The 12,989-nt window shown below is 35.6% G+C and overlaps 1 protein-coding gene across 2 annotated transcripts in view; it reads left to right on the forward strand.

The window, feature by feature from the left end:
- LMTK2 (lemur tyrosine kinase 2) overlaps positions 1-11,940 on the forward strand; it is an 83,844-nt gene extending 71,904 nt beyond the window's left edge. Inside the window, exons 11-14 of one of the 2 annotated variants that reach the window (XM_030577220.1) lie at positions 18-3,042; positions 4,641-4,776; positions 5,971-6,219; positions 7,610-11,940. In XM_030577220.1, coding sequence (XP_030433080.1) covers positions 18-3,042; positions 4,641-4,776; positions 5,971-6,219; positions 7,610-7,638 — 3,439 coding nt within the window. In that variant the 3' untranslated portion in view covers positions 7,639-11,940. The remainder of the gene's footprint in view (positions 1-17; positions 3,043-4,640; positions 4,777-5,970; positions 6,220-7,609) is intronic. The other variant, XM_030577221.1, reaches the window with a different exon arrangement.
- Positions 11,941-12,989: the final 1,049 nt, after the last annotated feature.

Raw genomic sequence — 12,989 nt, forward strand, 5'->3', positions numbered from 1 at the left:
CCTTTTCTTCTTCACAGGTATGAAGTTTTACAGTTCTGCTGGCTACCTCCAGATAAGAGACCAACAGCAGAGGAAGTACACAGACTTTTAACATATCTCCGCATGCAAAGCCAAAGGGACTCTGAGATAGATTTTGAACAGCAGTGGAATGCTCTTAAGCCAAACACTTCCAATAGAGAATCAAATAACTCTGCATTTCCAATCCTAGATCATTTCACAGGAGATCGACTTGGGCAGGAAATGGAAGAAGTCCTCACTGTAACTGAAACAAGTCAGGGACTCAGCTTTGAATATATCTGGGAGGCAGCTAAACATGATCATTTTGATGAATGCAGTCAGGTGAATCCTGATGAAGCAATGACATATAAAAACATTTTCTTTCCAGTTGAGGTTTTTGAAAGGTCACTTTCAGAGCAACTGTCTGGAGCACAGGATGAAAGTGGTCAGGAAGCATCATTTAATGTACCTGGAGTGCTTCCTGTTTTTGATGCTCACAAACGTTCTCTTGGAAGTGATTACTATATCCAGTTAGAAGAAAAAGATGGGGGCAATAGCATGAATTTTGATAATCAGTCAGCTGTACTAACAACAGAAGTTGATCATGAGGAAATTGTACAGGACAAAAATTCTCTTTTCATGGTTCCCAGAGATTTTGATGCTGAAGAATCCAGCACAGATGGGGAGTTTTTCCACTATAACAGAGATCCTAAAGATGAGGCTTTGCATGTTACTAATGGTTCTGAAAGCCCTTTCCAGAATATATTTAGTGATATTGACAGAGCAGAGGAATTGACAAATAACAGAAATATATTTGACTTAACTGAACTAAATGATATTCTTGTAGAATTTAAGCCAACAGTTTTAAGTTCAAGTCTAGAGGTATCAAAAGCAGTCAGTTATCTTGATAAGGAGAGTTCTAGTCATGTTTCTGAAAATGAGGCTGTTTCCTTATATGAAAATATGAGAGAGTCTGATTTTAGCGTGCTTTCTGTAGAAGAACTCTCTGATAACTTTCTGTTTCTTCAAGAGAAGAATTTATTAAAGGGGATATTGACTAACAAAGATAGCAGTGATGATATCAGGCCAAAATCAGAAAAAGCAGATTTTAAAAATATATCAGAAACATCAAATGGGAATTCTCTGGACATCGAGCTAAAACTGGCTAAAAATACACCACACTTTTCTTTATTGCATGATGATTTAAAAGCTGGGAACAAAGAAGATCATGTCCATGTGCCTGCAGATGAAGATGTGAGTGTTCTGCCTCAGTCTCTTGCAGAAACGCAGGTTCCTTATGCTTCACTTGTAACAGATGAGAAGTCACAAGATAAATACCAGAACCTCCCCATACTGAAAGGCGGTGATACATTTTCATATGTAGAAGTGGATAAAAACTCATCCCACAGTATTAATGATAGTCTCTGTCAAGGAAAGGAAAAAGGCATTGAAGATGCCCCCATTGAAATACTATCCAGTAATGCCAAAAATCAAAGTTTTGGAAACGATTCATGTTCTGGTGTCACATTTGAAATTGAAGAGTCTGAGGGACAAATAAAAAATGAAACACTTGTTAATTATGATAAAATTACTTTTGGGAGAAACCTTGGTGAAGAGAAAGGAAATACTAATAAGGAATCTATGAACTATGATTTACAGAAGACTTTTTCTGCATTAGAACAGGATGATGGGGGTTTACTGGAGAACAACAATGAAATTTCAAATCATCTTCAAAAATATAGTGATGCTCCTAAAGAAGTGACTTTAATATCTGGCATTTCATCAGACAGTGCAAGTCAAGATCATCTGTTGGAAGACAGCTCATCATCTCCCTCACAGACTATAGAACAGTCCGTAAAAACACCAGACTCTATGGATTCATTAGATGTGAATGAGGTATTAGAGTCTTTAGGGGTCCAAAGTCCCCAGAAACTTTTGCCACCTGATAAACCTGCTGATAGTGGCTATGAAACTGAAAATCTGGAGTCTCCAGAATGGTCTTCACATCTTACTGTTGACAATCTGTCTAACACAGACATTGCACTATGTGTTGTTGGTGATAGGCATGCTAGTGATTTGCCAACCAATCCAGTAATCATTGTTTCTGCAGAAACAGCTTGCTCAGATTCAATAAATAGCAATAGTAATTTTGAAATAACCACAAAGAATTTTGCCAGTGGAAATCGAAACTCTTACAGAGACTCTGCCTATTTTTCTGATAATGATTCTGAGCCAGACAAAAAACCAGAAGAGATTGTAAATAAATCAGCAGAACCAACAGTACTTACAGTAGATACTTGTGGTACCTCTTCCAGCATAGAAGAGAATAAAACTGAAGATTATTATTGTTTTGAAGATATACAGTCAAAGCACAGTCAAATAGAGAATTACCAGGACCCCAGTAATTTAGACACACAGTTAGAATTAAATAACAAGTTGGGGACACAGAAGACAGATGTAATGATGCAGGTGTGTCCTGACAAATGGAGTAAAGAAACTCCAATATTTGCAGTGAATTCTGAACAAAACTGTAGGGGCGAAATTAAATTACATGAGGAATCTCACAGGAACGTCTCTTGTGTTGGCACTAATACTTCAGAATTTCTCCCATGCAGAGACTTAAAGTCTATTAATAACATACACAGTCCTTCAGGTTCAACTGATACTGAAAAATCCTTGTGCCACATTGAAGGACCTAAACTGAAAGAGCCAGATATTGAAGGAAAATACCTTGGTAAACTTGATGTTTCTGGAATGCTTGATTCATCAGAGGATGGAGATGATGCAGATGAAGAAGATGAAAACAGTGATGATTCTGATGATGATATGAGAACTTTCCATATGCGTAGTCTTAGCTCTGACAGTGAAGATGAAACTGTGCATCAAGTGCCTGTGATACTTTCTGATAAAGATGATGGAAAACATCTGAGAAGCCTGCTGAAACTTCCAAAATCTCTTAAACATGACAGGCCCTCTGAGTATTGGAAAAGTGAGAAAAAGGCAGTAACATTCTTTGATGATGTCACAGTCTATCTGTTTGATCAAGTATGTTGACCTTTTAATTACTAAGCATTGATTTTAGAATTTAGATATTTGCTTTTAAAAAAGGACATGATCAAAATTTTAAAGCCCAGATTCAAGATATGCCAGCAGATTTTATTATTGTTGTCAAGTCTCGTCAAGTCTTTACAAATTTAGCCACTCATCTAATTAAAAACTAATAAACATGTATGCACATTAGGCAAGGACCTTTTGCGATTCTTTCCAAGGTTCAGTGCAGTGCATTGATGCAAGTTAGTATTTGTAAAGTGAAATGTAGTTTGCTTTACATGAAAAGAATGAGAGAGCTTGAATAACCACACCTGCGCTGGATGGAAGAATACAGTCTTCAAGATTGTCATTTTGACACCTTTTACAAGCACTTCTTTTGTCTGGGCTATTTTTTAATGTATAACACAAATATTTTTATAGGTCAGGACCGTTCTTACACTGATGGTAGAAATATTGCCATTTTTGTATTTAACTGGTTTAAGGATTTGAATTTTAATATACTTCCAATACAAGTATCTTCATTTACTATTTCAAACTAGCTATTCCCTGCATTTCAGCTATCCAGGGTGGTGATATACATGTATCTAATGAGCCTAAACTAAATGATTACATGTGGTCACAGTAGAGCAGTTCAGTATTTGAAATGAATATTATTTTCTTCTTTTTTAATCTGATACATGTGATTCTTGAAGTTAATCCAGTACAAATATAATATAAATGCTTGACCTACTTAATAAAACCAAGGTTACGTTTGCTTCCTTATTCACTTGATACAATAACAAGCTGTGTTTTTTTTTAATTTTATGGCAACCCAGACTAGCGTAGTAATTTTAAATGAATAGAGACCTACTGTAAAGCCTTGGAAATGTTGCTTGTGAAGAAGTGGATAAAAAAAATATTAAAAGGACTATTGCATATTGGAGTAAAAAAATAGAGGTGACTCTTTTGCTCTGTGGCCTCTGCCATAAAAGAAATAGCAATCCTTTTGTTAGAGGAAAAACACTTGCTACCTTAGAACTATATCTCTACCAATATTTGGTCTCTTATTTCTCAGTTTCACTAACTGATTACGTTAGTAGCTTTTTCATATACCATGCCTACTAAACTTCTAATTACTTCCCTTACCTTGAAGTATTATTAAAGGATAGACCTGAAATGGAGGTGGGTGGAACTGAAAGGTGGATTTTGAAAATGAAAAATAGTTAACTAAATGGTTTCATGCAGAGAAGACAACAATGGTCAGTCTAAAAGTCTTACACTTCATTGCTATATGCCTTTTTTAAGGACCCTCTCTAAGCAGAGGACAGTAGGGGGGAGAGAGAGTTTAAAAATACACACTTCCTGCACACATTGTAGTGTTCATCCGTGCAACTTTACTGTGGATTACAATGTATAATATTTCAATTCAAATATATATATATAAAATATAAATGAGATTTTGGTTGTGATCTTGGTTGAAGAGCGACTGTACAGTCTAAGTGGGTTTGGGAAATAACATGATTTTGGAACCCCTGGCATCTGGGTATATTTGTTTATATTTATCAGATGTGCAGTAAGGTAATTGAACTAATTTTTTTTTTTGGTTGTCTTAGGAAACACCAACCAAAGAGCTGGGAAACCGTGCAACAGAATCAAATAACCAAGGCTCTGCTAGCACTCCTGTCCTATCTTCAGGTCTCAGTTACTTGAACAGATTTACAAATTCAGAAAGCTCTACTGATGACGAAGGTACTTCTGGTTAACAAAACAGTATATTTTAAACAAAACCTAGTTCTGGGTCCTTTGGTAGCAATTTAAATGGGTTTTTATGGAATATAATAAATCTTCATAAATATGCCATACAACACTGCCTTCAGTGCCTCAGTTTTATAAGATACTCTTTAGCAGGGCTCAAACATTTTACGCTGACACATACTAGGGCCTTGAAAACTTTACTGGCCCTGCAGAGTATTCCTGTTCCTGGTGACCTGTTGTAACTGCTTAAAACCATAAATGTCATCCAGTTGATTAACTTTCCAACTATTCTTTCCTTGTAAATTTGTAAACCATGCTTCATTAAAAATATGTCTTCACAGAGTCTCCCTCTCCTGGTAAAGCCAGAGAAGCTGTTTGAAGGGAGTTTTTGCTGCTATACCGGAGGAGTTTCAATGGCCTAATGAAGCAAGAGGAGAAAATAAAACTTCCTTTTTTTTCTTAAGTAATATTTTCTCCACTTAATTTCACTGCGCTGTTGTAGCTCCTCTTGGCCTGGAAACAAACTTTTCATGATGATAGCATGTGAGTCTGTAGCATCTTAAGCTTCATTAAGATAGAGAGATGTGGAGATATCAAAAAACTTAATTTTGGAAACTTCTGAATAGGCCCACAAGATTTACTGTAGAGAACATAACATAATTATTTTTAATAAAGAATAATCTTTAAAAATCAGAATTCCTACCTTGCATCCCCATTCCATTTAATTTTTCTCAATAATATTGGCATACATCTCAAAGCCATTAGTTAGAAACTTATTGCTTTATTACTTTGAAAACGAGTTCCCCTAGCTTCTCTCAGATAGCAAGCAATATTTTCCTATAGCAACTCTCAGTAACAGCCACTAACATTGGAATTGACATGGTAGAAAGAAAATGTTGGGATTTTTAAGGCCCCTTATTCTGTGACCTGTACATTCTACCATCAGAAAGCTAGTAACTACAGATTTCCTTCAGCATTCGTTTGTACCCCAATGATTCCCTAAGATATAGAACTTTTAAATGAAATTGTAATTTCTGACTAGCAGTTGTTTTTATGGAGCTGAACTGTGATATACCATGTTGTACTCCTCAAATCCAGTACACTTTTTCGCTGCTTGCTTTTTAAACTGATTACTTCACACTACCTTAAATTATGAATATACATATCAATTATGATTGTTTATTGTAGGTGGAGGTTTTGAATGGGATGATGATTTCTCTTCTCCAGAACCTTCTTTTATAGCTAAGTCAGCGAATAACCTCATTAGTTCTAAGCCACCTTTTCAGACTTCAAAGTACTTTTCTCCACCTCCGCCTTCCCGGAGTCTTGAACAAAACTGGTCACATTTATCACCTTATTCCAGGTTCTCTATCTCTCCTGCAAACATTGCAAGTTTTTCTCTCACACATGTTACAGATTCAGACATTGAGCAAGGAGGTAAGTAAATTTAGCTTTCTTTCAAGTAAACAGTGTACATTATGATAACTTTTCTAATATTTTGGCTTTTAAGTAAGACCTATTCTTAATAGCCTGTTAAACGTGTTACATTTAAAATACAGTGCAGAGATGTAAATATTGCAAATACTGTCAGTGAACTGAATATAAATCTTGGTGTTGGGGCCTGTATTTGTGTGTTTATTGTATTGGTAAATCCAAATAACACTTTTTCTTTGCTAATAAGATCTTAGGGGATTTTCCTGTTTTAAACAAGTAATTTATTAATAGTTCTCATACTGGGCTCAAAACATTTTAGATCAAAAATAATTTTGTTTTTGTTACTAAATGTTCTCCAGAAAAACTTGTGCACAAGCACTGCCAAAATTCTGGGTTTGTTCCCAAGGCACAGTACTGAGTTATCCCTTCTAGGAAAAACAATAAGATATCTACCTCGGTGGCCACTCTGTGGTACTTTGGAAGAAACCATGCTCCCTCATAAAGAGCAAAAACGTATAGCTTCTAAAGTATTTGAAAATCTTTCCACGATGGCCCCATCACTGGCCATAATTTGATTTTTGTGTTTATTTCCACTAGTTAAGGACCTTTAAGAGCAGTATTGAACTATTGTAGTACCTACATTTGTTTTATAATCTAGTTTCTTGTAGGAAGTATGTCCCTAAGACTCTGCTAGGGATTGCAACATGTTTTTAGAGCTTGATCTGTTGTGGGAAGGGGATTTCCTTCTTAAAGGAGGGTTTAGCAGTAGACCCATATACAGTAATGTTAAGATACTGATGATATTTCTGTACTGAGCAGTTTCCTATATATTCCTGCCTCTACTAAAGTGCTCCTCTGTACATCTTAGTACCCAAATGCCTCAGAAAAAAGATAAAATTAGAATAGGAACAGACTCAGAAATAATTTCAAAGTATCATTATAAATCCAATATTTTTATCAAGAGATTAAAAATAAATATTATTAGCCACTGAGGTTCCCTGGTTCTCAGTTTTTATAGAAAATAAATCAATATTAGTTTTATTTGCATTGTATTATATTTGCTGCTTTGTAATTTATTGATAAGAGATGTTTGAGATCATACATCACTTTCTCATGTGACCTAAACAGTGTCATTGAACTGTGTGATTTAAGCAGATGTCCCTATGTTTGTGTGTGCCACATGTTTAACGTTGGAGTAGCTGAAAGGTTTTTAAAAAAACCCAAGGAAATTTTAACCAGACTTCAGAAAGTGAACCAGAATATCACGTTCTAGGAAAAGTCTAGCTAAGAATTAAGGGAAGTCTTGTACAGAAAATTCTTAGTATATTTTTAAATAATAAAGAAAACGTGCAAGTATCTTACCTATGTCTTCTGACTTTTCCTCTCCTAATAGGAAGCAGTGAAGATGGAGAAAAAGATTAGATGAGTTAAAGTTTCCTCACTGGAATTACACATGTGGTACGTACCCACTCTGGACTAATGTCTGATAAACTCTGTCTAAAACTTGTGGATCTGCTGGAGTGAAATACAGGTAATCAAGAAATACTAAGAATTAAAATAAACACTGAAAGCAATCAGGACATTAATTTGAATGTGTATTTAACTTTGTAATGTATTGTTTTTAAATCAATGCAATTTGCTTTTCATTGAATGATGATTCTGCCGCTGTTTTCAAGTACTTGAAGTATTCAGATAATTATTCGTAACAAACATGTAAAGCAGTTACACTACATTCTGGTTTATGTATGGGATTGTATCATATTCTTTTTATATTTTTCCATGTAGTTCGTTATCTATTTGAACATACTACCTGTTGTAGAATTGTGTATAATTGTCCTGTGCAGCAGGTGCCTGTGTTGTTGAAACTGTATGAATGATAGGTGATCAGTAGTGAGCCATATTTATTCTGAAAGATATCACTTACTACATATTACTTTGCTTACTGCAATTGCACTATGGATTTTTCTTCCCATATTCCCCAACGTTGTATAGAATCAAAATCTTAATTTTTTTCAAGGAATTGAAATTAAGACAAATTGAATTGGTCCAGTTAACCAGTTCATTTTGTACTATTACAGTCTTTGCTATGCACTGCACTTGTAAAACATACAACATTTCTGAGTGTTGTGTTAGAATTGCTGGAATCTTACATGCAGTACCATTTAAAGTGGTAGCTACTACAAATTGTGAGAGTGCCTGTATTTCATAGGAAATTTGGGGAGGGATGTCTGAAATATCTTTGGGATCCATTTTGGATTAAGTGAATATCTTATTTTCACTCCTGAAAGTAATCATAGTCATTTAAATTATAGTAGCACCTTCCTAGGTAGTCATATTTGATGGCCTTTCTGCATTCCATTAAAACTGCCAATGTTTGGAGGGAGGTAGGTATATGTTGGCCCTGAAAATTTGCATTGAAACTGGGTATCTTGTAGAAAGATTAATTTTAATAAAAATGGACCCATCAGGCCTACCTGGCTGCTCACTTGTTCATCCTATGAATTCTGAAGCCCAAATTATTTTCTTTTGACTATGCATTGGGCCTTCCATGCCTCCTTCCTCTTCAGAAACCTGTTGATTCCCCCTATTTCAATTACTGCAAAAACTATTTAGTATTAGGATTAACAACAAGGGATTTAAGCATGCTAATAGTCCTGCTTCTAAATTGGCAGAAAACTGGCATTCGTACTTTGTCACCTAGAGAACTGTCCAGGCCTGTATTAAGACATCATCAGGGCTCCATGGTGCTGCTTGAAATGTGCACTGATCCAAAGATGTAAGATAGTAAAGCTTGCCATTAAGCTGTCCAAGTGAAGTGAACAGGGAGAGAGAAAACTATCACAAATCCAGCTAGTTTTAATTAATCCTTTAAATAAGTTGTTTAACAAGTTCCCTCACTGTCTCACTAAATACAGTTGGGCAGTAATTCCTTCACCTGTGAAATGCATTATGCAGCTGCAAATGTGGGGCTAGATTGGAAAAAGCTGAAAAATGCTGGCATTTAGTGCTTTGTGGTCAACCCTTCTATCTGGCTGTACAGCATACTGCAGTTTAGTGGCATAAATATTTTTTACTCTGCTTTAGGATAGGACTAGTCTTTCTGCTGAATAAGTCTGGGTACAGAAAAGCTAAGAACTGTAATCAGCAGCAGCATAAAGAACTACATGTTTTCAGCTGTTAAGCTCTGTTTGATGTTACAATTTTATTTTATACACAGTTTGGTTTAAAACAGGGCATTGGTTTTAAGCGACACAAATACAAAAAAGTAATTTTTTTTCTCTTTTTTATAAACTGCTATTTCACCCTTACAGCGAGAATGGCTTTCATACCCCTCAAGGGAAAGAGATTAATTCTAAAATAAAATGCTTCAAAGTTGTCAGTGTATTGCTGAGGTATGAGTTGTCCTAGTGAGGAGCTCAGGTCCAGAGGGAATCTGAGAGTCACAGGGAGAGTTGTACTTCAGTGTCAGTAACATCATAGATATTTGCTGCTGCACATGCACAGCAACAACTTTTCACAGAATTTTTCAAGTATCTTTAAATGCAAAGCCAGTTCGAAATATACACTCACAGTATATACTGTAATGGGTTTAAAGGCGCTATTACGTGGTATGCTCTTTATACATATTAAAATATAAACAATAGGCCTTGGCACACTAAACATTATATCCTATTAGTTCTGTAATACAGACTTTTAAAATTCCTTAAACACACACCAGGTTAAGGTGTTTCATCAATCCTTGATTTTTTCTGTAACACTTTTATATTACCATGAATAAAAAAGCAAGGAAATCCAAAATTAAGAATGAAACTCCATATGCTGAGTCGCCAGAGAACGTATGGAATTGTCTACCTTAGATGTGCTGAAACACCTAAAGTATCACAGGGTTAGAGAAGGAGTTTCAGCCTTAATTCTGAATCTCTTGATTTTGAACATAGTTTCTGAGGTTAAATAAAAGCTAATATAGTTTGACTGGGATATTGAGATGCAGCTTCACTTTTGTTCCTGTTGTAACTTCAGAAATTTAGATTATGGAACAGATCTTGTGCAGCTGGGTAGTATTTAACCTTGTATTCAACACATCAGGATTTTCCTCAGTTGGTGGGGCTTCTCTTTAGTAAGAGTACCATGTCTTAAAAACCTTACGTAACAATGAAAGTTTACTCCTGTGTCCAAATGGACTGTTTGCTAATGAATTGCCAAACAGACATTTTTTGTTCAAAATGCGCGTGTGTGATGTTATACAAAGTAATGTGCTGCTTTAGCAATATTACAGAGAAAAATCATTGTTATATCTGTTCAATTATATCTGAATTGCCACACTTCCTTAATCTCAGTGGATATTAATTTCAGTAATCCAATTCACTAGATTAAAATTGTAATAATTTTTTTGGAAATATGTCGTTAAATTTTATTACAAACTACTACCCTGTTCAAGTGGTAAACCATCTTCCAGAAATGAATTATGCAAGGAAGGCAAATTTGTGGAGTAGCTGAAATGTAATCAAGTTGAGGTGATTTGTCAAATGGGCCATATATTACATTCTGTTATCTCTTGCACTACTTATCCAAGTGGTTTCAGTTTTAGAAATACTTATCTGTTTTTTCAATGGTTTATTACGAGGGTTGATTCCATTTTAGTTTCTTCTGTAATAGAAGATCTTGATTTATTTATTTAAATGTTAAAAGGTATTATCTTAATTTGGCTACTTAAATATCTTACAAAAAAGATCCCATGTACAGTCTAAAATGGAAGCTGATAACATGATTTTAAAATTTCTTGGTGAGAAAATGTGACTAGGTCACACAGTGAGAGGCCAATAAAGTGAGAAGAAAGTCAATTTTTTTATTTGAAACACCTGTACCTTCCAAGTCCCTAACTTTCAGCTATATGTTATACATGTTAAACTGCCATTTCCATGGAAACAAACAGATTGAACACTTTTTTTCATATCCTTGGTGATGCACTAATGAAAGCCATTCAAGCCTCTTTCTTTTATCAGTATTTTAAGTAATACATTTATATGTAGTATTGAATCTTTTTTCATGAGGGGCTGGTTGGTGGGGAAATACTTGTGTGTTTTTTTAACTATTAAGCACTATGCTAAAATTTCAGTGGTAAGTCAGGTGTTAGTGACATGGCTATTTTTGGATTTAGTGAAAGGTGGAATCAAGGTATATTAGCCTTATAAAAATAGCCTTAAAATAAGAATGGAGTGTACAAAATTACTTCAGCTGTAAGTCATACAAAAATCTCCTTAAATATTAATGTTTTGGTTCAAGTCTTTGATATGAAAAAATCTGGAGAAGAGTACAAGAGCATATAAATATATTGAAAATAAGTATTTGTGATACCAGCAGCCTGTTTTTCAGATAAACTTGAATATGACTTAAAATTATTAGTTTTATTAAATTGTTTGAACTTGCACAGTAATAGGTGTAATTTAATGATAAATGGTACTGATCTGTATATACAATGTTTAATGCAATTTGTAAATGAGAAGCTATGTAATAAAATCATAGGTATGAGGTTTTCCTATTGTAATTTAATACAGGTATGAGGTTTTTGGCAATACATCATAGTTAATGAAATTTCAGGTCAAATCGTCTTGCAATTGTGTACATTTTAAAATTGTAATATTTCTACTGTATATTGATTATCATGCATAGTGTGATTCAATAAATTGCTTGTAATTTAAAAACACTATTTAATATTCAAAAATAAAATAGTTATATATTTATAACCTTTGTGTCTGTGTTCGTTTATTCTTAGCCCAACTCATTTCTGGTACTTGTTCAGCTCTTCGTTTCAGTGAAGTGAATGGGACTACTTTTGGAAATTAAATCTATGTGCTCATAAGCAAGGAACTGGGCAGCATCTGTTCTACCCTAGGTGCCTGAAGCCCCAGACCCTTCAACCTACACAGCACAACAAAACCTATATGAGAGGGTGTATTTTAGGCCTGGTCTACACTACGCGTTTAAACCGATTTTAGCAGCGTTAAACCGATTTAACGCTGTACCCGTCCACACAACGAGGCCCTTTCTATTGATATAAATGGCTCTTTAAATCGGTTTCTGTACTCCTCCCCAATGAGAGGAGTAGCACTAAAATCTGTATTACCATATCGGATTAGGGTTAGTGTGGCCACAAATCGACGGTATTGGCCTCTGGGCGGTATCCCACAGTGCTCCACTGTGACCGCTCTGGACAGCAATCTGAACTCTGATGCAGTGGCCAGGTAGACAGGAAAAGCCCCGCGAACTTTTGAATTTCATTTCCTGTTTGTCCAGCGTGGAGCTCTGATCAGCACGGGTGGCGATGCAGTCCCAAATCCAAAAAGAGCTCCAGCATGGACTATACGGGAGATACTGGATCTGATCACTGTATGGGGAGACAAATCTGTTCTATCAGAGCTCTGTTACAGAAGACGAAATGCCAAAGCATTTGAAAAAAATCTCCAGGCTATGATACAGAGTCCACAGCACAGTGCTGCGTGACATGCGTAACGGAGAGCCAAAGAATCAAATGGACGCTCATGGAGGGAGGGAGGACTCCAGCTATCCCGCAGTCTCCAAAAATCATTTGCATTCTTGGCTGAGCTCCCAATGCCTGTAGGGTCAAACACATTGTCCGGGGTGGTTCAGGGTCTCTCTCGTCAATTTACCACCCCTCCCCCTCCGTGATAGAAAAGGGGGAAAAATCGTTTCTTGACTTTTTTTATATGTCACCCTATGTATACTGCATGCTGCTGGTAGACACGGTGCTGCAG

This window comes from Gopherus evgoodei, chromosome 10 (genome assembly GCF_007399415.2).
Source record: "Gopherus evgoodei ecotype Sinaloan lineage chromosome 10, rGopEvg1_v1.p, whole genome shotgun sequence".
Taxonomy (NCBI): Eukaryota; Metazoa; Chordata; order Testudines; family Testudinidae; genus Gopherus; species Gopherus evgoodei.